Source organism: Chiloscyllium punctatum, chromosome 8, assembly GCF_047496795.1.
Source record: "Chiloscyllium punctatum isolate Juve2018m chromosome 8, sChiPun1.3, whole genome shotgun sequence".
In the NCBI taxonomy this organism is placed as follows: Eukaryota; Metazoa; Chordata; class Chondrichthyes; order Orectolobiformes; family Hemiscylliidae; genus Chiloscyllium; species Chiloscyllium punctatum.
The window spans coordinates 126642868-126668347 of record NC_092746.1 but is presented as its reverse complement, the minus strand read 5'-3'; the positions used below and the strand labels follow the sequence as shown (position 1 = coordinate 126668347).

At 43.8% G+C, this 25480-nt stretch overlaps 1 protein-coding gene across 6 annotated transcripts in view; it reads right to left on the bottom strand.

Moving 5' to 3' along the window:
• Positions 1 to 20165, bottom strand: part of slc52a3-2a (solute carrier family 52 member 3-2a) — a 32025-nt gene extending 11860 nt beyond the window's left edge. The window contains exons 1-3 of one of the 6 annotated variants that reach the window (XM_072576443.1): positions 6842 to 6859; positions 3373 to 3449; positions 725 to 1826 (exon numbers count right to left, since the gene is read on the bottom strand). In XM_072576443.1, coding sequence (XP_072432544.1) covers positions 725 to 1776 — 1052 coding nt within the window. In that variant the 5' untranslated portion in view covers positions 1777 to 1826; positions 3373 to 3449; positions 6842 to 6859. Of the gene's footprint in view, positions 1 to 724; positions 1827 to 3372; positions 3450 to 6116; positions 6803 to 6841; positions 6945 to 20014 lie in introns of those variants that run through there. The other 5 variants (XM_072576442.1, XM_072576444.1, XM_072576441.1 and 2 more) reach the window with 5 other exon arrangements.
• Between the last annotated feature and the right edge of the window lie 5315 nt (positions 20166 to 25480).

Below are 25480 nucleotides of genomic sequence, written 5' to 3'. Positions count from 1 at the left end.
CCAGATCATTTCTTTCTTTTGGGTCTGAAATTTCTTTTCTGGAATTTTTATGCCTGCCCCAAATGACTTCATGGGTTCATACAGGGTGGCAGCGGGGATGGGAGGTGAAGGAAGTGTTAGGGAAAGAGTGTCAGTCATCAGGTAGAAAATGCCCAGTCATAGAATGAGAGCATGGAAACAGATCCTTTGGTCCAACTCACCAATGCTGACCAGATCTCCTATAAAAATCTAGTCTCATCTGTCAGCATTTGGCCGACATCCCTGTAAGTTCTTCCAATTCATGTTATATCTACACTCCAGTGGAAAAAGTCCCAAACTATCCAAGCTTTCTTTATAACTTAAACCTTCCATGTCTGACAACATCCTAGTAAATCTCTTCTGAGTCCTCTCTAGTTTAATAATATCCTTCCTATAGCAAGCTACTCCCAGTGTCGTGGTGGTGAAACTGTATCAATGGACCACACGGGGCTTTCCTGCCCATCAGCTTTGAACATTTGCAGCCTAGATATCATGCACTAAAATGGGATTTTGGGAAATTGATCAATAAATCTGGTCCTTTGTGAGCTGACAACAGGAACAGCCACAAAATAATGCTATAAGACTCAGCGGTTGGAGTCTGCCTGATCAAGGTGTGACTCTGTACCTACAAACAGTGTTGGACTCTCAACCAGGAATTGGTGTAGCTTGTATTTCAATACAGGTGTTAACAGGAACAACAGCTTACCGGTTTGTGTAGAACATGGCAATGAAACAGGCCAGAGGATTGGCCATGGCACCAAGGGCAGCAGACAAGTGATAGGCCAAATTCCCATATGGTAGGCATGAGTAAGACTGGACTGAAGGAAGGACAGCATTGGTCAGTGCATTTACCCATCCTAGGATTAGGAAGATCAGGACCATCTCTGAGCGGGAGTACTTCCCAGTCCCAAAAATGGCTTTCACCCTGGCTTCATGTTGACTGTCTGAAGGACTGATCATGGGTCTCTGTTCTGTCACCTCTATTTTGTTCAATTCTGCCTCTCCGTTGGCAGCCTCTGTCTGTTCATATTTACCGGTTGTTCGCTGTTGACGGGACTGTGGGAGGTAGTTGAGGAGAATAAATGCCACCAAGCATAGCGCCATCACACCGCTGAGGAAAAAGAAGAAAATCTCTGGCGGGAAGTTGGCTGGCTGGTATTGAGCTACAATACTGTAATCGTTGCTGCCATCACCAGTCAAGTTTGATGACACGTTGCCAGTTGTGCTTTGGGTGGTGTTGACACAACTAACAACTCCGACACCTTGGCCTAATGCGACAAGGCCCGGGACCAGCCCACTGAGGCCCTCTCCGATGAAATAACTGGTCAGGTACTTGGGCTGCAGGCGGGTCATGAAGGGCAGGAAGGTCACTGAAGATGTACAGTCCACCACTGAGAGGAAAAACGCCAAGACCAGGAGTGCCGTGCTGTGCACCGCACCAGCCAACATGCTTGTCACTTTCCAGAAGAAAGGCAATAGAAAGGAAGCTGCAATGCCTAAGCAGACAATGGCATAGATCACAGCGGACTCATTCAGCTTTCTGGGTGAAAACCTGTGCATCAATGTGACAAACAAAGGCCCCACATTAGCAAACTGGATGATGATGGTGAGGTACGATGGGAGGTACCAGCCCTCGGGTATTTCTGGCACAATGAGAGGTAGTTCTACCCAGAGGCCGTTGATCGCTATCCAGGACCCCATTCCAAAAACAGCAGCCAATACGTGGACAATCGATGCCATGGTAATGGCTGGATTCATCAATTACTCAAAAGATCTCCAACAGTGTCCACTCAGTTGCCAAAGCTCTCCTTCAAAAACAAAAAAGAGAAACAAACAAAGTCAGTAAAACATCGAGTTGCTGAGGGGTTCCAACAGTAAACAAATTAAAATTGGACTATTTACGATTGCAAGCTCTAAGAATTTTCTGTTCTGGGTGTCCAGTAACAACAAGCATTCCCTGGGTCAGGCAGAACACAAGCAAACAGGGAGACAGGCTCCTTCCACTCTGTTATGAAAAAATGTTTTAACTCATTTTTCCCCCAATTCCACCCACCCCAGAACAACTGCCCCTGTTTTCTGAGTTTAACAATAGCTTAAAAATTGCAGGACGCTTTGTGAGGAGTTCACAGTATTACTACTCTAAAAGAAATAATTATTTGTTAAGTGAAAGAGATGTGCTGTGAGTGCTGAACCTCTACAAATTGCTGAACCATTCATACTGTTAGCTTTGACAAAAAGAAAAATATTACCATTATAGGGCTGGTAGATCACACCAAAGTTCCCAATGATAATGAGGTTTATAGTCCCTAGCACAAAACTCAACCTTCGAGATACAGAGAGGGAAAATAAACACTCCAGCTCCAGCTCTTTTCCAATTGAGTGCACACAGATTAAACCAGAAAATATGATCCATCACAGAGCCCCTACCTACCTCCCTCCCTCCAGTAGGGGGTCACTTGATAACAATCAAACCAGGATTCTTCTATTCTGTCCAAGATGCGGAGGTTGACAACAATATCATGCCTGAAATCACACCACCTCTGCAGAGGCCAGGCGTTGAAGTCATGAACTTATAACAACTGAGACAGATAGATAAGAATTGCAAAATAGGAGCCACAGTAGGATGTTGAGGTCCTCTACTCTACATTAACATGCATCACAACTGATGTTTGACTTCAACTCCACACTTTCCCATCCGATTCCCATATCCTAAGATTTCTTTGATTCTAAGGAAATCCATTTATCTCAACCTTGAGTACACTCAATGACCACGCATCCACAAGCCTCTGGAGAATCTGCAAAGATTCACAATTCTTTGAGAACATAGATTTCCCTTCATCTTCGTTTTAAATGACTAACTCCTTACTTGGAGACTGTGACCCCTAGTCTTTGACTCTCCAATCAGGGGATACAGACCCTGATGAACAATCTATGAATGTTATGGAGCTCAATGAGACCAACTCTCAGTTACAAATCTCCAGAGAATAGAAGCTTATTTAAATTCATGCTCTCATTACGGAACACCTTTCTTCCCAAGAATCAATGCAGTGAGCCCTGGCCGCACTCCTTCCTTAATGAGAAGACCTGCCATTCCCTTCCCAAGATGCATTATCTGAACAAAATGCTACATCACAGAAACATGCAAAATCTCTACTGAGATGACAAACTAGGACATGATGAAATGTGTACATTACAAGAGTTTATAATGCACATACATAGGCATGCAATAATGCACGCTCATGGGCAAATCAGTGGCACTGACACAGGCAAAGTTGCAATTAATTAATAGAATTTATAGGGATTTGGCCGACTTTTCATTCCCTCCACATTCACTTCCCCCCACAGAACACTAACCTTTGATCATTGGTCAGGTTGAAAAAAAAGTCTCTTCTTCCCTACATGAACAGTGTTGGCTGATTTTAGCTCTGTCACTTAAACAAAACAAAATTACTACAGTTTCACCAAAAACACAATTTCTACATCTCGAATAAATATATAACAATCTTTAGTTTTATTTCTTTATCACTACTTATTGTGCCAGTGCTTTCCTTTTCATTCCTATCTATTTAAATTTTAAATGCTAAAAGATTTTTCAATCTTCTCAAATACTCTATTAGTCCCTGTCAATTTTTGAAGCTTTATATTTCCATTAATCTGCCTCTCCTTTACATTTCTAATGATCAAATCATAGAATTTTATAGAAGAGATGTTTGGTTCATCAAGCTGTCTCTGAAACAGTAATTGATGAAACGCGTTGCCTCTTTCTCCCTACAGCCCTTCAAATACTCCTTTATAAATTCCCCTTTCAATTTTCTTTTACTGTCCATTCAGGCAGTGTCATCCAGACTATGACAACGCAATGTTTCAATAAAACATTCTCCTCACCTTGCTCCAGGTTCTTTAGCAAATTATTGTAAAAAAGGAGCAGGTTGTGTTACTTCTCAAACACACCAACCTCCCACCCCGTCAAGTTCAACAGCTCCCAGAGAGAAAGAATCACCCTTACCTCACCTAACTCCTTGTCGATTACAACCTTTCTCCAAGCCACAGACTCGAGTCAGATATTAAGTAGACAGAAGATGCAGCGAGAGAGAGGCATCACCACTGCACAACAGCTTATTCCCTGAACCAAGTGCCAGGGAAAGCTAGCCTCCCCTCTGCCCTCCAACTACCAAGGCCAAACCAAATGTACTTAATGTACCAGCAACAAGGGTAATCAGTTGTTTCAAGGATACGTATCTTTAGTAACACTCATAACACGCTGATACAAATATAACAAACTTTGTGATATGTTGATCAAAAAAATCCTTGAAAACTGCAGCATGTGCAGGTTCAGGAGACTGGGTGAAAGGAATATGTTCTCCACTGTCCCTGCGTCTTGTATAATCATTTATCTACGTTACCCAGGAAAGCAAAAAAGGTCATTGTTTCATACCTCGTCTGGCAGAAACACAGTGGGTGAATGAATATCTGATTTATCCTTTTCATCTGTATCAATAAACCTCATTTAGTTCTGCTGTCCTTCATGTTATGTACCTTTGTGGATTATCATTGAGTGAGGGCCCAGATCATTATTCAACTCCTCTGCTTTTCCTGCCAAAGGGCATAACCTCTCATTTTCCCATATTATATTCTAGTAAGTTTTTTCGCCCACTCACTTAACCAGTTTATAGCCTTCCACATTTGTGTCATGTTCACTACTTTCCTACCCACCTGCTTTTGTGACATCCACAAACTTGGCTATGGTACATTCACTTCCCTCATTCAAGTCAGCAACATATATTGTAAACTATTGTGGCACCAGCATTGATCCCTGGAGCAATCCACTGACAGGTTTACCATCCTGAACACAACCCTTTATTTCAACTCTGTCTTCTATTGATTACTAATCCTCTACGGTAACACATTGCCAGGACCATGACTGCATTAAGTAGTCTAACATGCGGTACCTTATCAAATGCCTCCTAGAAATTCTAACATAGTACATTTACTGGTTCCCCATTACCTATCTTGCAATGATAGATCCTCTAAGAATTCTAATAAATTTGTCAGGCTCCCCCCTCATGAAGCCATGTTGACTCTGCTACTGCATCCTTTACAATAGACTACCATTTTCCCAGTACCAGATGTTAAGATTACTACTGAACTTTGCTATATTGTATATTTATTTCTTTCAGTCCAATTCTTAACTTCCTTAGTTAACCATGGTTAACTAAGCTTAGCTCCTTCCTAGAATCCTTCTTCCTTCCTGGAAGAAGAGTGGAAACCTTTACCCTAAATCCAACCTTGTTCCTTTCTGTTCCCATAAACCTTAGCCTCAACCATCAACCCTTTGTCATTGAATATCTGTTGCCTTCCAATCTCTCAGGCACCTACTCTTTTAGACTTTATAACTCCCCATTTTCCTACTTTCGAAAACTCTATCACACCTCCAACTTTTTCCAGCTCTGATGAAAGATATTCACTTTGATTCTCTCTCCAAACCTGCCGTTTGACCTTATTTGGTTCATTAACTTCCTTACTGAATCTGGGTGATGAGTGATTCCAATTCACACCAACCCTTAACTGACCTAGAATACTCTCGATTTACCAGGGAACCAGGAGTGAGCCACATCCAAGAATGATTCCTTTTTAAAATTGTCCACCCCCATCGTTTTCCTGAGCAGTAGGAAAATCGATTAATGCATCTTTCAGTCAATACAGATGTCTCTGAATCCCCCTCCTTCCAGTATACAATCTATAATATACTCATGTTTAACAAATGTTTACATGTACAACAATTAGGAATGTAAGAACATAGGAGCAGGGGTCCATGCATCAAGCCTTCCTCATCATTCTATACAATAACAGTAATAGTACAATTATTACAGTACAATCAATAATATAATCAATCAATCAATCTCTTAAGGTCCTTTCCCACACTATCCCCATATTCCTTAATGACACTAGTATTTAGAAATCTTTCTACTATAAATATGCTCAAAGACTGAGCTTTCACAGTCCGAAGGTAGCGATTCCCAAACATACACAACACATTTTGTTACACTGCATTTTGACTAGAAACAGGACACTTTTTTTTACGATTAAGAAAACTTTACCTTGTCTTATATTAATTTATCATTTGATTGCGTTTCCAAACCGTCCTGTTTGGTTTCAATCCCTGAATCCGGGCTGAAATAACCCTGTGATATTAACCTACCCGCCTCTCCCTCCCGGTTGGTGGTTGGACAGCGGGAACGCCAGTCACTATCCAGCCCCTTTACATCTCTCCTGCTCAGAAATGACAGGCGAGCAACTTCCTTAGAACAGGAATGAACGGAACAGATACAAGGTCGTTCTTTTGTAGCAAGTCGTGTCTTCCCAAAAAGGGGGTGCAGCCACAACACTGAGGAACCAGCCCCCACTCCCTCATTTTCACTTCCTATTTCTTCTCAGTCGGGGATGTCCTCTGACACACTTCGAGCTAATTTCTTTTAGAAAACTAACACGTTCAAAACGTTAAATTATATGTTAAATTATTCTAACACGACACTACACAGACCGCGCCCGCTCCACTCTCCCTCTGGTACAACCACATTCTCTCCAGTTCAAATCAAACAAGGAATTAGATCCAGCGATGTTCACATTAAGGTTTTAGCCCAGTTTCAAGGTGATATTGTGACGGACCAGGAAGCTTTAGAAACAGCTTCACTCCGGGTCATTGTAACCATGGGGACTGTTCTTTAAACACGTTCCCCCACCCCCTACCCAGTGTGAGAGACCACACGGTCTCCACAAAATATTCAGTATAAGACATAATGGAGGCTGAAGGAAAACCACTCACAGTGCGTCAATCCCATCCACATGATATGAAGAGGAAGCGTTTGCAATGAATGAAGAATTGTCCTGCCCACTTACCCCACAAGGCAGCGGGCGATGACTCAGCATTCTGGCTGGGTTCAAGTGAAAGCAGAGACACAGCACTGTGTATTCTTTCCCGGTACACAAAGTGTTAAGGGGAGAAACAGTTTTCAATTAGGAAACAAGAGACAGGATGGCCCATATTTCGTCAACCTATTGTTTTTTAAAAAAAACCCTCAGTTCCATTGCGACATTCAAGTGTATCTGCAATGACACAAGCTCCAACTATATTTTTTTAAATTCATTCACAGGATGTGGGCATCACTGGCTGGGCCAGCGGTTATTGCCCAGAGGACAATGCAGAGTCAACCACATTGCAGTGGTTTTGGAGCCACAGAGTCCAGAGCAGGTAAGGGTAGCAGCTTCCTTCCCTAAAGGGCATTAGTGAACCAGATGGGGTTTTCCAACAATGTTTTCATGATCACCATTTGACTCTTAATTCCAGATTTTATTTTATTGCATTCAAGTTTCCCATCTGCCACAGTGTCGAACCTGGGTCCCCAGACTGCGTTTCTGGATTAATAGTCTGGCGATAGCACCACTAGGCCATCGCTTCCCCACGACTGCTTTGTCTTTAACTGAAACAAAATGGCCATATCTTGTAAAATATCAGCTTCTGGATTCTAATTTTCCCTTTAAACTGTTGTGGACACAAATCCTTGCTGGAAAAAAAACAAAAAAAAGGAACACAAGGCTCCATAAGGGGATAATAGTCACTGCATCATTTTATTGGGGTTGGATAGGGATTGCGCTTCCACTGCCACTGAACTCGAAACGTTAGCTCTAACTTTCTCTCTCTGCACATATTGCCAGACCTGCTGAGTTTCTCCAGTCTTTCTGTTTTAGTTTGTTTATCTTCGGTTACTTCTTCCTTGCAGATCTGAGGCTGTAACATAAAAACTTAGCATCATAAGTCACTTAACTCCTGTGGATCTTAACACTGACTTTCTTGAAATTTTCCTCCTCACTTCATGCCTGCCACTTTACCACAGTGTATTTTGTTTTCAGCTGTCAGGGTTACCGATGCGAGTCAGTTGTGATCTCACCACATGCTCAATCCTTCCTTTTCGAATTCCCTTTATTACCAAATAGTTCAATTATTTTTTCGGCTGAGTTGCTTGCATAACACCCTGGAAATTAATCTTGATTTCCTGGAGATTTGGCACACCCTTGGGAGGGAGGCAGCAACGAACATTTCCCGCAATGAGTGCAGAAGCCAGTCATTCTGAATCTGCCATACCAGGAAATGATTTCATAAGGTCGTGAAACTTGGAGCAAGTTAAAATAAGGACTGCAGATGCTGGAAACCAGAGTCTAGATTAGAGTGGTGCTGGAAAAGCACAGCATCCAATAAGCACGAAAATCGACGTTTCGGGCAAAAGTCTTTCAGAAGTAGGCCGTTCAGCCCAGCCGTTCAATGGGACCGTGGTTGACTTGATAATCTTCTACTTTCCTTATCTTTTCCCCATAACCCTTGATTCCCTTACAGATTAAACATCTGTCTATCTCGACCCTAAATGTACTTCACAACACAGCCTCAGCAACCCAGTGTGGTAAAGAATTCCACAGATTCACCAGCCACAGGATTAAAAGAAACTTCTTCATCTCTATTAAACAGGAACCCCCTACTCTAACATCCCACCGCCTGATCCTAGACTCTCTCAAGGGGAAACAACCTCTCTGCATCTACTCTGTCAACCCCGGAAAGAAGTTTATCTTTCAATAAGATCACATCATTCTTCTAAGCTGCATGGGGAGCATGGATAAGGTCAATAGCCAAGGTGTTTTCTCAAGGGTATGGAGTTTAAGGTGAGAGAGGAAAGATTGAAAATGGAGCAAAGGGGAAACTTATCCATGCAAGAAAGTGGTGTGTGTACATAGAACATAGAAAAATACAGCACAGTACAGGCCCTTTGGCCCTCGATGTTGCGCCAATCCAAGCCCACCTATCCTACACTAGACCACTATCCTCCATATGCCTACTCAATGCCTGTTTAAATGCCCATAAAGAGGGAGAGTCCACCACTGCTACTGGCAGGGCATTCCATGAACTCACGACTCGCTGAGTAAAGAACCTACCCCTAACATCTGTCCTATACCTGCCACCCCTTAATTTAAAGCTATGCCCCCTCGTAATAGCTGACTCCATACATGGAAAAAGGTTCTCATGGTCAACCCTATCTAAACCCCTAATCATCTTGTACACCTCTATCAAGTCACCCCTAAACCTTCTTTTCTCCAATGAAAACAGCCCCAAGTGCCTCAGCCTTTCCTCATACGATCTTCCTACCATACCAGACAACATCCTGGTAAACCTCCTCTGCACCCGTTCCAGTGCCTCCACATCCTTCCTATAATATGGCGACCAAAACTGCACACAATACTCCAGATGCGGCCGCACCAGAGTGTTATACAACTGCAACATGACCTCAGGACTCCGGAACTCAACTCCTCTACCAATAAAAGCCATTTTGCCATATGCCTTCTTCACAGCACTATTTACCTGGGTGGCAACTTTCAGAGATCTGTGTACATGGACACCAAGATCCCTCTACTCATCCACACTACCAAGTATCCGATCATTAGCCCAGTACCCCATCTTATTGTTACTCTTACCAAAGTGAATCACTTCACATTGACCTCCATTTGCCACCTTTCTGCCCAGCTCTGCAACTTATCTATATCCCGCTGTAATCTGCCACATCCTTCCTCACTGTCAACAACTCCACCGACTTTCGTATCATCCGCAAACTTGCTCACCCAACCTTCTAGCCCCTCCTCCAGGTCATTTATAAAAATGACAAACAGCAATGGTCCCAAAACAGATCCTTGCGGAACACCACTAGTAACTGCACTCCAAGATGAACCTTTACCATCAACTACTACCCTCTGTCTTCTTCCAACCAGCCAATTCCTAATCCAAACCTCCAACTCACCCTCAATGCCATACCTCCGTATTTTTTGCAGTAGCCTACCATGGGGAACCTTATCAAACTCCTTACTAAAATCCATATACACCACATCTACCGCTTTACCCTCGTCCACCTCCTTAGTCACCTTCTCAAAGAATTCGATAACTTTTGTGAGGCACGATCTGCCCTTCACAAAACCATGTTGACTATCCTTGATCACATTATTCCTATCCAGATGTTCATAAATTCTATCCGTTACAATTCTCTCTAAGACTTTGCCCACAACAGAAGTGAGACTCACCGGCCTATAGTTACTAGGGTTATCCCTACTCCCCTTCTTGAATAAGGGAACCACATTTGCTATCCTCCAGTCTTCGGGCACTATTCCTGTAGACAACGAGGACATAAAAATCAAGACTAATGGCTCTGCAATCTCCTCCCTTGCTTCCCAGAGAATCCTAGGATAAATGCCATTAGGCCCAGGGGACTTATCTATTTTCACCCTTTCCAGAATTTCCAACACCTCTTCCCTACATACCTCAAAGTCGTCCATTCTAATTGATTGTGACTCAATATTCACATCGGCAACAATGTCCTGTTCCTGAGTGAATACTGATGAAAAGTATTCATTCAGTGTCTCCCCAATCTCTTCAGCCTCCACACGCAACTTCCCACTACTATCCTTGACTGGACCTATTCCTACCCTAGTCATTCTTTTATTCCTGACATACCTATAGAAAGCCTTTGGGTTTTCCCTAATCCTACCAACGAAGGACTTTTCATGTCCCCTCCTTGCTGCTCTTAGCTCTCTCATCAGATCCTTCCTGGCTACCTTATAACTCTCAATCGCCCCAATTGAACCTTCATGCCTCAGCTTTACATAGGTTGCCCTCTTCCCTTTAACAAGGGATTCCAATTCCTTATTAAACCATGGCTCCCTCACACGACCCTTTCCTCCCTGCCTGACAGGTACATACTTATCAAGGATACTCAATAGCTGCTCCTTGAACAAGCTCCACATATCAATTGCGCCCTTCCCTTGAAGCCTACTTTTCCAAGCCACGCATCCTAAGTCATGCCTCACCGCATCATAATTTCCCTGCCCCCAGCTATAACTCTTGCCCTGCAGTGCACACTTATCCCTCTCCATCGCTTGAGTAAAAGTCACCGACTTGTGGTCACTTTCGCCAAAGTGCTCACCTACCTCCAATTCTAACACCTGGCCTGGTTCGTTACCCAGAACCAAATCCAGTATGGCCTCACCTCTTGTTGGCCTGTCTACATATTGTGTCAGGAAACCCTCCTGCACACATTGGACAAACACCGACCCATCTAACGAACTCGAGCAATAGCTTTCCCAGTCAATATCAGGAGAGTTAAAGTCCCCCATAACAACCACCCTATTACTTTCACTCTTCTCCTGAATCATCCTCGCAATCCTTTCTTCTACGTCTCCACGACTATTAGGAGGCCGGTAGAAAACTCCTAACAGGGTGATCTCACCTTTCCTATTCCTAACCTCAGCCCAAACTACCTCAGATGGTGAGTCTTCATCCATCGTCCTTTCCACCGCTGTAATACTATCTTTGACAAGCAATGCCACACCTCCCCCTCTTTTACCCCCACCCCTGACCCTACTAAAACATTTAAACCCTGGAACCTGCAACAGCCAATCGTGTCCCTGTTCTACCCATATCTCCGTAATAGCCACAACATCGAAATCCCACGCTGCAAGTTCACCTACCTTATTTCGTATACTTCTTGCATTGAAGTATACACACTTGAAGCCACTTTCCTGTTTACAGGCACCCTCCTTTGAGATTGATGCCATATTCCTAACCTCCCTACACTCCAGGTCCTGCACCCTAAAGCTACAGTCTAGGTTCCCATGCCCCTGCAGAGTTAGTTTAAACCCCAAGAGCACTAGCAAACCTCCCCCCAAGGATACTGGTGCCCCTCAGGTTCAGGTGTAGACCATCCTGTTTATAGAGGTCCCACCTTCCCCAGAAAGAACCCCAGTTATCCAGATACCAGAATCCCTCCCTCCTGCACCATCCCTGTAGCCACGCATTTAACTGTTCTCTCTCCCTATTCCTCGACTCTCTATCATGTGGCACGGGTAACAAACCAGAGACAACAACTCTGTTTGTTCTAACTCTGAGCTTCCAACGTAGCTCCCTGAAAGCCTGCCTAACATCCTCATCCCTCTTCCTACCTATGTCGTTGGTGCCAATGTGGACCACGACTTCGGCTGCTCCCCCTCCCCCTTAAGGACCCAGAAAACACGATCAGAGACGTCACATACCCTTGCACCTGGGAGGCAACATACCAAACGTGAGTCTCTCACCCCCACAAAACCGCCTATCTGTGCCCCGAACTATCGAGTCCCCAATAACTATTGCTTTGCTCTTCTCCACCCTGAGTGACGGGGATAGGCTCCGTGCCAGAGGCCTGAACCCCATTGCTTACCCCTGGTGTATGAAATGACTTGCCAGAGGAAATGATGGAGGCTGATACAATTGCAACATTTAAAATGCATCTGGATGGATACATGAATGGGAAGTATTTAACTGAAACAAAATGGCCATATCTTGTAAAATATAATGAATGGGAAGTGTTTAGAACATGTGGGCCAAATGCTGGCAAATGGGCCTATATTAATTTCCGATATCTGGTCCAGACAAATTGCACCAAAAAGTCTGTTTCTGTGCTATATATCTCTATGACTCTAATATGTATAGGACCAACCTACAGGTCTTGTCGTAAATCCCTCCATACCCAGGATCAATTTAATGAAACTCTTCTGGACTGTCTCCTTAGATAAGGCAACCAAAACTGTTCACAGTATTTCTAGTTGTGGTTTGTTTTGTGACTTGCATCGTTTTAGCAAAACCTCCCGATTGTATTTATTAATATTAATTAAGTTCCCTGAGCACTCAGTGAAGCTACTTGTCCTAATTCTCTTTGCAAAATCCTATGGAATTGTGGAAAATTTGCATACCTTCCTCATATTTGGCAGTTTACAGGTCACATGGTGGGATAATACTGCTCAGCCTGAAAGCTCAGTCATCTCAACAAGTATTGAATATATCAGCAAATTCTACAACAAAAAGGAAATAAAACCTGAACAAACGTTCCCTTGTTATTAAAGACTGCCACTGAAAGCTCACTGTAGAGCAGGATTGTAGTGTGGTGGTAATGTTCCTGGATACATCATCCACAGAATCTGGCAAATGCTCTGAGGGCGAGAGTTCAAATTCGACCATGAGGCAGTAGAATTTTAAAAATTACACATAATTCAGGATTTTACCCTACTGTGTTGGCAATCGTGAAATCATTGTCAATTGTCTCTTCTTTTTAAAAGCTTGATTCACTAATGTTCTCCTGGGAATTCTTGAACATGGAATTTCGAAGCTGCCTGGCTAATCTGTTAGTGGTTAACAAACCATAAGACATCTTGTGCTTGAGTACAAAAACCCGGAATTTATTCTGAACCTTTCCAAAGCTCTGGTTGGACCACAACTACAGAATCATGCCCAGTCCTGGCTGTCACATTTCATAAAATTCACTTGATGTGTACTGAATATAGAGCAGATTTATCAGAATGGTTCTGGGGAGAAGGAATCAGTTAGGTTGGAAAATAGAGGCAGTCATCTCCTTGTTTCAAGGCTGAAGGACTATGGTTCAGCTGCATTTAGAATACTGCGGACAGTTCTGGTCGCCACATTCCCAAAAGCATGTGGATGCTTTGGAGAGGGTGTGGAGGAGGTTCACCAGGATGTTGCCTGGTATGGAGAGAGGTTGAATAGGTTAGGATTATTTTCATTAGAAAGATGGAGGTTAAGAGGGGATCTGATTGAGGTCTACAAAATCATGAGAGGTATAGACAGGGTGGATAGCAAGAAGCTTTTTCCCAAAGCGCGGAACTCAATTACTAGGGGTCATGTGTTCAAAGTGAGGGGGGAAAGGTTTAGGGGAGATATGTGTGGAAAGTTCTTTATGCAGAGGGTCGTGGGGGCCTGGAATACGTTACCAGTAAAGACGGTAGGGGCGGGAACGATAGCGTCAATTAAGATGTATCTAGACAGATACATGAATGGGCAGGGAGCAAAGGGATACAGATCCTTAGAAAATAGGTGGCAGGTTTAGATAGAAATATGAATTGGTGAAGGATTGGAGGGCCTGTTCCTGTGCTGCAACAATCTTTGTTCTTTTTGTTCTCTTTAAGGGAAATCTGATAGATGTACAAAATGATGGGCAGTACAGGTAAGGTAGATTTAAAAAAAAGCTGTTCCCATAAGCTCATGTATATTTAGCATATTGGGCAAGAGATGAGGAGAAATGTTTTTTAAAAACACATCAAGCAGTTAAGACTTGGAATTCACCATCTACAAGGTGGAAATGGAGGTAATCAATAATTTTAAATGGAAATTAAATAATTTGACATTTTCAACGCAAGGGGCTTAACAGGGAAGGCAGATGTACTCAGGGCATGATTAGGAACATGAGACTGGGATATCATAGCAATTACAGAAATATGGCTCAGGGATGGACAGGACTGGCAGCTTAATGTTCCAGGATACAAATGCTACAGGAAGGATAGAAAGGGAGGCAAGAGAGGAGGGGGGAGTGGCGTTTTTGATAAGAGATAGCATTACAGCTGTGCTGAGGGAGGATATTCCTGGAAATACATCCAGGGACGTTATTTGGGTGGAACTGAGAAATAAGAAAGGGATAATCACCTTATTGGGATTGTATTATAGACCCCCTAATCGTCAGAGGGAAATTGAGAAACAAACTTGAAAGGAGATCTCAGTTATCTGTAAGAATTATAGGGTGATTATGGTAGGAGATTTTAACTTTCCAAACATAGACTGGGACTGCCATAGTGTTAAAGGTTTAGATGAAGAGGAATTTGTTAAGTGTGTACAAGAAAATTTTCTGATTCAGTGTGTGGATGTACCTACTAGAGAAGGTGCAAAACTTGACCTACTCTTGCGAAATAAGGCAGGGCAGGTGACTGAGGTGTCAGTGGGGGAGCACTTTGGGGCCAGCGACCATAATTCTATTAGTTTTAAAATAGTGATGGAAAAGCATAGACCAGATCTAAAAGTTGAAGTTCTAATTTGGAGAATGTTGATGGTATTAGGCAAGAACTTTCGAATGCTGATTGGGGGCAGATGTTCGCAGGTAAAGGGATGACTGGAAAATGGGAAGTCTTCAGAAATGAGATAACGAGAATCCAGAGAAAGTATATTCCTGTCAGGGTGAAAGGAAAGGTTGGTAGGAATAGGGAATGTTGGATGACTAAAGAAATTGAGGGTTTGGTTAAGAAAAAGAAGGAAGCATATGTAAGGTATAGTCAGGATAGATCGAGTGAAAACTTAGAAGAGTATAAAGGCAGTAGGAGTATACTTAAGAGGGAAATCAGGAGGGCAAATAGGGGACATGAGATAGCTTTGGTAAATAGAGTTAAGGACAATCCAAAGGGTTTTTACAAATACGTTAAGGACAAAAGGGTAACAAGGGAGAAAATAGGACCCCTCAAAGATCAGCAAGGCGGCCTTTGTGTGGAGTTACAGAAAGTGGGGGAGATACTAAACGAGTATTTTGCATCAGTATTTACTGTGGAAAAGGATATGGAAAATATAGACTGTAGGGAAATAGATAAAAACAATGACTACAGATGCTGGAAACCAGATTAGTGGTGCTGGAAGAGAAGCAGTTCAGGCAGCATCCGAGGAGCAGTAAAATTGACATTTCGGGCAAAAGCCCTTCATCAGGGTGAGAGAGATAAGCTAGAGGAGGGTGGGGGGTGGGGAGAAAGTAGCATAGAGTACAACAGGTGAGTGGGGGAGGGGATGAAGGTGATAGGTCAGGGAGGAGGGTGGAGTGGATAGGTGGAAAAGAAGATAGGCAGGTAGGACAGGTCACGGGACAGTGCTGAGCTGGAAGTTTGGAACGAGAGGGAGTTGGGGGAAGGGGAAATGAGGAAACTGTTGAAGTCCACATTGATGCCCTGGGGTTGAAGTGCTCCAAGGCGGAAGATGAGGCGTTCTTCCTCCAGGCGTCTGGTGGTGAGGGAGCAGCTGTGAAGGAGGCCCAGGATTTCTATGTCCTCGGCAGAGTGGGAGGGGGAGTTGAACTGTTGGGCCACAGGGCGGTGTAGTTGATTCCTGATGAAGGGCTTTTGCCTGAAACGTCGATTTTACTGTTCCTCGGATGCTGCCTGAACTGCTGTGCTCTTCCAGCACCACTAATCCAGAATGTAGGGAAATAGATGGTGACACCTTGCAAAATGTTCAAATTACAGAGGAAGTGCTGGATGTCTTGAAACACATAAACGTGGATAAATCCCAGAACCTGATCAGGTATACCCGAGAACTCTGTGGGAAGCTAGAGAAGTGGTTGCTGGGCCTCTTGCTGAGATATTTGTATTATCGATAGTCACAGGTGAGGCGCCGGAAGACTGGGGGTTTGCAAACGTGGTGCCACTGTTTAAGAAGGGCGGTAAAGACAAGCCAGGGAACTATAGACCAGTGAGCCTGACCTCAGTGGTGGGCAAGTTGTTGGAGGGAATCCTGAGGGACAGGATGTACATGCATTTGGAAAGGCAAGGACTGATTAGGGATAGTCAACATGGCTTTGTGTGTGGGAAGTCATGTCTCACAAACTTGATTGAGTTTTTTGAGGAAGTAACAAAGAGGATTGATGAGGGCAGGGCAGTAGATGTGATCTATATGGATTTCAGTAAGGCGTTCGACAAGGTTCCCCATGGGAGATTAATTAGCAAGGTTAGATCTCACAGAATACAGGGAGAACTAACCGTTTGGATACAGAACTGGCTCAAAGGTAGAAGACAGAGAGTGGTGGTGGAGGGTAGTTTTTCAGACTGAAGGCCTGTGACCAGTGGAGTACCACAACGATCGGTGCTGGGTCCTCTACTTTTTGTCATTTACATAAATGATTTGGATGTGAGCATAAGAGGTACAGTTAGTAAGTTTGCAGATGATACCAAAATTGGAGGTGTAGTGGACAGCGAAGAGGGTTACCTCAGATTACAACAGGCTCTTGACCAGATGGGGTAATGGGCAGAGAAGTGGCAGATTGAGTTTAATTCAGATGAATGCGAGGTGCTGCATTTTGATTAGATTAGATTAGATTACTTACAGTGTGGAAACAGGCCCTTCGGCCCAACAAGTCCACACCGCCCCGCCGAAGCGTAACCCACCCATACCCCTACATCTACATTTACCCCTTACCTAACACTGTGGGCAATTTAGCATGGCCAATTCACCTGGCCTGCACATCTTTGGACTGTGGGAGGAAACCGGAGCACCCGGAGGAAACCCACGCAGACACAGGGAGAACGTGCAAACTCCACACAGTCAGTCGTCTGAGTAAGCAAATCTTAGCAGGATGTATACACTTAATGGTAAGGTCCTAGGGAGTGTTGCTGAACAAAGAGACCTTGGAGTGCAGGTTCATAGCTCCTTGAAAGTGGAGTCGCAGGTAGATAGGATAGTGAAGGCGGCGTTTGATATGCTTTCCTTTATTGGTCAGAGTATTGAGTACAGGATTGGGAGGTCATGTTGTGGCTGAACAGGATATTGGTTAGGCCACTGTTAGAATATTGCGTGCAATTCTGGTCTCCTTCCTATCGGAAAGATGCTGTGAAACTTGAAAGAGTTCGGAAAAGATTTACCAGGATGTTGCCAGGGTTGGAGGATTTGAGCTATAGGGAGAGGCTGAACAGGCTGGGGCTGTTTTCCCTGGAGCGTCGGAGGCTGAGGGGGTGACCTTATAGAGGTTTATGAAATTATGAGGGGCATGAATAGGGTAAATAGACAAAGTCTTTTCCCTGGGGTCGGGGAGTCCAGAACTAGGAGGCATAGGTTTAGGGTGAGAGGGGAAAGATATAAAAGAGACCTGAGGGGCAACTTTTTCACACACAGGGTGGTACGTGTATGGAATGAGCTGCCAGAGGAAGTGGTGGAGACTGGTACAATTGCACCATTTAAGAGGCATTTGGATGGGAATATGAATAGGAAGGGTTTGGAGGGCTACGGGCCAGGTGCTGGCAGGTTGGACATGGATTGGATTGGGATATCTGGTCGGCATGGACAGGTTGGACTGAAGGGTCTGTTTCCATGCTGTACATCTGACTGTATAACTGACAGGCTTGTTTGAAGAGTTGGTGCTAGCATGATGGGCTGAATGGCCTCCTGCACCTTATCAATTCTGAGAGTACAGCAGTGGAAAGGATCTGACTGATTTGTTCTACTGAGACCCACAAACACTCAATGAATCAAATGACCTCCATCTGTGTCGTAATGAGTCTATTCTATGTAGAACGTTACATTGAACAAGCACCACACACTGAGTTGCAGATTGATATGTATTGTCTTGTCTACTTTGTTGCTTAATCATTTAGTCTCTCTATTAGAGATTTTTGTATTCTAAGAACATTCTTTAATGGAGAACTCAATGTAAAGAAAACACCTAACTACACTTAACAAGAAGTATCAAGCAGTATTTGACACAAGAAATCAGTGCATTCATCAAAAGATTTAAAAAAAGGAATCAGTGAAACACTGTCAGAATGCCAGAAAGCTCTGTACATTGTTAGCATTGTGATACTGAAAGCTCTGCAGCAACACGGACTGGATTCCTACTTGAGGATCTTATCCAGTCGCTGTTCATTAAGGAAACCTAAAAGCTCAAGTATTTGGAGCATAAGACAATAAGTCTTATGAACCATGTAATTAAAATTGTTTTAATCACCACTTTGAGAAGAAATGATTTGGAGATGCTGGTGTTGGACTGGGGTGTACAAAGTTTAAAATCACACAACACCAGGTTGTAGTCCAACAGGTTTAATTGGAAGCACTAGCTTTCGGAGTGCCGCTCCTTCACAAGCACCTAATGAAGGAGCAGTGCTCGAAAGCTAGTGTGCTTCCAGTTAAACCTGTTGGACTACAACCTGGTGTTGTGTGATTTTTAACTTTGAGAAGAAATGACTAGCCTGTCATTTAGGCCAGTCAAGAAAGGAACAAAAGTTTGCATCTATAATGAGTTCATTTTGAAAGATGTGGTTGTATCTGAATGGTTCATTACTGTAAGAAGGCATTTGACAGAGTCTATCAGAAAATAATGGAGTGCCTCTACAAACTAGAAATGGACATAAATTATAAAAGGACATAAAATATCCTTGATGGCATCAATGATGGAATTTTACAGTGGCCTATCAGACAGCTAGGTCATCAAAAGAGGAGGGCAGAGATATGTTATTGCCCAAACCTGTTCAACATGTTCACTAAAACCACCTTCAGAGGCGTAGAAGATCTACTAGTTGATAACATTGACAACTTTGAGATACACAGGTGATAACAGAGTGAAGAGGCAGTACAGGAAATCACAAATAAAAGGAAGGCAAGGAATGTGAATGATGCATTAAGAATGAATGTGAAGACAAATAAGCAGTGGTGATAAGCAGAGAACGGAGGTAGTTGGTTAGCTCGCTGAGTTGCTGGGTTATCATACAGGTGTTTTGTTACCGTGCTGGATAACATCATCAGTGCGAGTTCCATGAAGCACTATTGTTCTGTGCTGCTGGGTTTTTACGTAGTCTGGTCTGTTGGGTTGAACAGAGAACGAACCCTGGAAGTGAAAATTGAAGTAAACCAACAAGTCCTGGAATGAGTGGAAAGGTTCACATGCCTTGGACAGATTAAAGGGACACATGGTGGGAGGTGTGATTGTGAAATCCATTGGAGAATTGAAGCAGATAAGACCACTTTATTGGAATAAAGGTGGTGTTAACATTAAAGAAACTGCTGAATCTTGCAAAGAGTGCTGAGGTGTAACACATTGCCATCCATTTGAGATTGTCTCTGTGACATGAACAACCAAACAGAGAATGAGATGAATGTATTTGAGATACAGACATGCAAGAGAATGTTCTATAAATCCTGCAAAGTTCCACAGATGGACAGAATAAAGAAAAAGTGGTGGAAATGCTTGGAGAGAAGAAATTAGTGTGTTAATTTTTTAAAAAAGTACTATTTTGGTCACATCATTTGAGCAAATGGCAAGCAGAGATAATTATTGCAAGAAAAGATTAACAGAAAATGGAGGGAGAAGCAGAGGAGAAAATTAAGTTGAATATATTAAACTACACCTACCTGTCTAGATGGAATGTGTAAAAGTATGGGAAAGGCAGAAGTGGAGATTCATGGCCATTAACCTTTTGTGAAGATGGTGGCACCAGTGCACGAATGAACATTCCCTTCTGGTCCACCTCACTGTATACCTGTGAGCAACTTATTAAACTCAGTGAGACCCTCTGAAATTTAATGGAATTTAAGTGCGTCAGTGGAGCATGTGGGAAGAACCAAGGTTTTTATTTATACAGAGTGTGGGCGTTTTTATTTATTCACAGAATGTAACCCAAGGTTATCTTAGGAGGACAGATCTAACAGACTTGGCCTGTTTCCACAGGAGTTGAAAAGTGTACGAGGTGATTGAACAAGTGGACATGTAATGCATGTTTTCTGGGCCAACATTTATACCCCTTCCCCAAGTGCTGTTGACAAAGTGGTGCGCTGCCTTCTTGAAACACTGCAGTCCTTAGATGTAGCAACAGCCACAATGCTGCTGGGAGGCAGCTCCAGGGTTGTGACCCAGCAACACTGAAGGACTGGCAATATATTTCAAGTCAGGATGGGGCATGCGGAGGTGGTGGTGTTCCCATGTATCTGTTCTGTAGGTGGTAGTGGCTACAGGCTTGGAAGATGCTGTCTTGGGGAATTTCAGCAGTTGTAGATGGTATACAGTGCAGTCACTTTGCATTGGCAATGATAGGAGTGAACAGAAATTAAAGTGTTTAGGTGTTGTAATGCACAAATCACAAAAAGTCAGTATTTTGGCACAACACATAATTAAGATGGCTAATGGGATGCTATCCTTTGTGACGAGAAATGTTGACCGTAAAAGCAGGGGGTCTGCCTTGATATACAGGGCACTGGTGAAACCACATCTCAAATACTGAGTGTATTTTGGCCTCCTCATTTAAGGAAGGATAGAAATGTGTTGAAGGCTGTTCAGAGATTTACTGGATTGATTTCTGGAATCCTAGGGTTATCTTAGGAAGATAGGTTTAACTGACTGGGCTGGTTTCCACAGGAGTTTAAGAATGTCTGGGGTGACGACTGAATGGTCTTGACAAGTAGACATGGAGTGCAGGTTTCCTGTCGTGGATGAGTTCAGAACCAAGGGTAGACATTGGGTGATTTTGTTTCTTTGAGGGCTGTGTGATTTTGCAATGCTTTGCTTCTGAAGGTGGTGCAAGTGGAGTCATTGATTGCTTTAAGAGAGAGGTTTGTAAAATCCCAACAGTGTGGAAACAGGCCCTTTGACCCAGCAAGTCCACACTGACCCTCTGAAGAGGAGTAACCCACCCAGACCCATTGTCCTACCCTATATTTATTCACCTGATCTACACATCCCTGAACACTATGGGTAATGGACTGAGGTTTGCTCACTGAGTAAACCTACATCCAGAACCATGACTTGAGCTACAAATCTCCTCAAACTCACTCACAGATAATTTAGCATGGCCAACTCACTTAATCTGCAAACTTTTGGATTGTGAGTGGAAACCCACACAGACACAGGGAGAACATGCAAACTCCACACAGTCACCTGAGGCTGGAATCAAACCTAGCTTCCTGGCATTGTGAGGCAGCAGTGCTAACCACTGAGCCACCGTGCTGCCCTAAAAATCTCACTGAAAATGGTGAAATATATTTTCACATTCGAAGTAAATTCTCATGACCATGTTGCAACACTGTTGGCTTGGCCAACTCTCTGTAGAGCATTCATTTAATCCCAACAGTGGGGAAATAGCCCATTCAGCCCATCAAGGTAGAGAAATACCTGTTAGACAGGGGCCTCAAGCGTGTTGTGGGAATGTGGAATCATCATCCAAAATCTTATCTAATGGCCAACGTGGGCTCTTCCTTTGTATGTTCACACAAATTTAGCAGATAGGGTACCAAACAGGTAGCTTCATCCTTATTGGTTATAAGACCTTAAGAAATAGGAATGAGTAGGCTGTTCAGCCCTTGAGCTAGCTGTGCCATTCAATAGGACCATGGCTGACTCTAACATTCCTCCCATTCACATTCCTACATTTCCCTGAATTTCAGGTAAGTGGCCCCAGAGGTGGTGGACTGGCAATGGGAGACAGGAGGTCAGTTACTCACTGCTGAAGTCCAAAGCCTCTGACCTTCTCATCATCAAAGTATTGCTATTGCTAGTCCAGTCCATTTTCTCGTCTATAATCATGTCATAGATGTTGCTAGTGGAGAATTCAGTGATTGTTATGACATTGAACGTGAAGGGGAGATTTAAAAGTAAGGAGCAGAAGGTTTAGAAGAGATGCAAGGGGGGAAAAAAAACATTTTCACCCAGAAGGAATCTGGAACTCATTGCCTCTGAGGGTTGCAGAGACAGAAACCCCTGTAACAATTAAGCAGCTTTCTTAAAATGTGTATTTGATGCCAGGCATACAAGGCTATGGGCCAAGTGCTGGAAAGTGTTGTGTTTGACCAGTGTTGATGCGATGGGCCAAAGGGCCTTTTTGTGTAGGTCTTTATGATTGCTGTATTTGCGATGGTCATTGCCTGACACTTGTGTTTTGCAAATATTAAAAATCACTTATCAAGTCTGGATTTTGTCTTATTCCATCAGAAGATGAGTTGCTTAAGTGGTCGAGTAGTTATAAACGGGAACAGTGAAATTCATCATTCTGAGCATGTGATGGAAGTAAAGTTCCATCCGTAACCAACTTTTTGATCACTTGTCTTAATGTCTTTTGTTGACTGTTAAAGTTTAAAACAGCAATATGTGTCACCATGTTATAACAAGGGCTTTTTAAATGCAAATTCTTGCTAGCGTGCAAGAGATCAATCCAGGCCAGATCACACACTTATGCAAAGAAGGAATTGGAGAAAAGGTCACAAACATGTTTGAACAAGCCAAGTTTGGCTCTGAAATCCATGCTGACTGCCATTGTCTGGTGATTTGATAAGACTCTAGCTGGTTATCAAATTAGAAGTTTGTTGCTACAACATGCGAATTAGAAAGACTGATTCCAAATTCCGAGATTCTGTTTAAAAAAGGTAATGGTATAGAGTATGCAAATCAAAGCTGTGGAAATGCTAGCAGTAATTAGGCACACAGAATGAAAGAGGAACATGGACACAGTAAAAAAAACTAAAATCAGTAAGGAATTTAAAGGTTCATAGGGAAAAAGGAATCAAAGGATATTGGGGGGTTTAGGTGTGAAGGTTACAGAAATAGAGCTGGGTGCCTGTAGAGCAGAGAGATAAATGAGGTGGGGGTGGGGAGAAAGTAGCATAGAGTACAATAGGTGAATGGGGGTGGGGATGGAGGGGATAGGTCAGAGGGGAGGGTGGGGGAAGATGGCCACCTTCTTTAGAGACCACAATTTCTCTTCCCATGTGGTTAAAGATGCCCTCCAACGCATGTCGTTCACACCCCACCCCTCCAACTGTAACAAGGACAGAACACCCCCCCAGTGCTCACCTTCCACCCTACCAACTTTTGCATAAACCACATCAGCCGACAACATTTCCGCCACCTCCAAACGGACCCCACCACCAGGGATATATTTCCCTCTCCACCCATTTCTGCCTTCCGCAAAGACCGTTCCCTCCGTGACTACCTGGTCAGGTCCACGCCCCCCCCAACAACCCACCCTCCCTTCCTGGCACTCTCCCCTGCCACCGCAGGAATTGCAAAACCTGCGCCCACACCTCCTCCCTCACCTCCACCCAAGGCCCTAAAGGAGCCTTCCACATCCATCAAAGTTTTATCTGCACATCCACTAATATCATTTATTGTATCCGTTGCTCCCGATGCGGTCTCCTGTACGCTGGGGAGACTGGACGCCTCCTAGCAGAGCGCTTTAGGGAACATCTCCGGGACACCCGCACCAATCAACTCCACCGCCCTGTGGCCCAATATTTCAACTCCCCCTCCCACGCTGCAGAGGATATGCAGGTCCTGGGCCTCCTCCACCGCCGCTTCCTCACCACCAGACGCCTGGAGGAAGAGCGCCTCATCTTCCACCTCGGAACACTTCAACCCCAAGGCATCAATGTGGATTTCACCAGTTTCCCCAATTTCCCCTATCCCACCTCATCCCAGCTCCAGCTCAGCACTGTCCCCGTGACCTGTCCTACCTGCCTATCTTACTTTCCACCTATCCACTCCACCCTCCTCCCTGAACTATCACCTCCATCCCCACCCCCATTCACCTATTGTTCCCTGCTATTTTCTCCACACCCTCACCCTCCTCTCATTTATCTCTCCACTCTGCAGGCACCCTCCCTCTATTCCTGATGAAGGGCTTTTGCCCGAACCGTCGATGTTCCTGCTCCTTGGATGCTGCCTGACCTGCTGTGCTTTTCTAGCACCACTCTCATCTAGACTCTGGTTTCCAGCATCCGCAGTCCTTGTTTTACCAGGTTACAGTAATAGGCTATTTTAGATGGACTTGAAGGGCCAGATGGCTTCCTCCTGCTCCCATTGTCTGTGTTTCTACTTCCAAGTTGTACAGTTTTACAGACATAGAAGGCCAACAGGGAAGAATGTTAGGAGAGAGTTATACAGCATGGAAACAGATCCTTCTGTTCATCCAGATATCTTAAACTGTCTAATCCCATTTGCAAGCTTTTGTCCCATATCCCTCTAAACCCTTCTCATCCACATACCCATCCAGATGCTTTTCAGATCTTGTAATCATACCTACCTCAACCGCCTAATTCCATACATGCCACCAGCCGGAGGTGAAAAAAGCTGCCCCTCATGTCCATATTAAATCTTTTGTCACCTTAAACCTACATCCTCTAGTTTTGGATTCCCTGCTATTCACCCTATCCATGCTCCTTATGATTTTTATAAGCTTCTATAAAAAAGGTCACCACTCTGCTTCCAAGGCTCCAGGGAAAAGAGAGAATCCCAGCCTATTCAGCCTCTCCCTACACACAGTTCTGCTATAAATGTGGTAGTTCCATTTTCGTGCAATCCAGTGTTATGAAAATTGCATAATAGTAGCACCTTTTAAAGGGGGCTGGAGTCATGTTATAACCAATACACGAAGTTTGTGTATAGAAAGTATTCCCTCTGCAGACCTCCTCGTGGGTCTGCTCCTGGGCCTGGCCATAAACAGATCCAGGCAGCAGGCTGTGGAGTGGGACATTAGGGCTGACTGCCTGCCTGCCCCTCTTCTGCAGTTACATTAGAGCCCGAGTGTCTCCAGAGAAGGAGCACGTGGTCTCCAACACCCTTGAGCTGTTCAGGGAGAGGTAGGTGCTGCAGGGAGTGGAGTGTATTATGTCCCTGTCCAGTTCTATTTTGATTTAACTCCTGCCCTCCCTTTTACTGTTTGATCACACAGCATTGCCCTTTGATGTCAAAGGTACTGCTAGTCACTGGCCACTTGGGTATTTCTTTTCTTCCTGGTGGTGGAAACTGAATAAAGATTCATGCACCTTGTGTCTTTCATTATGTCTCATACCTGCACACACAGAACATGGGTGGAGGGGAAATAAATAAGATAA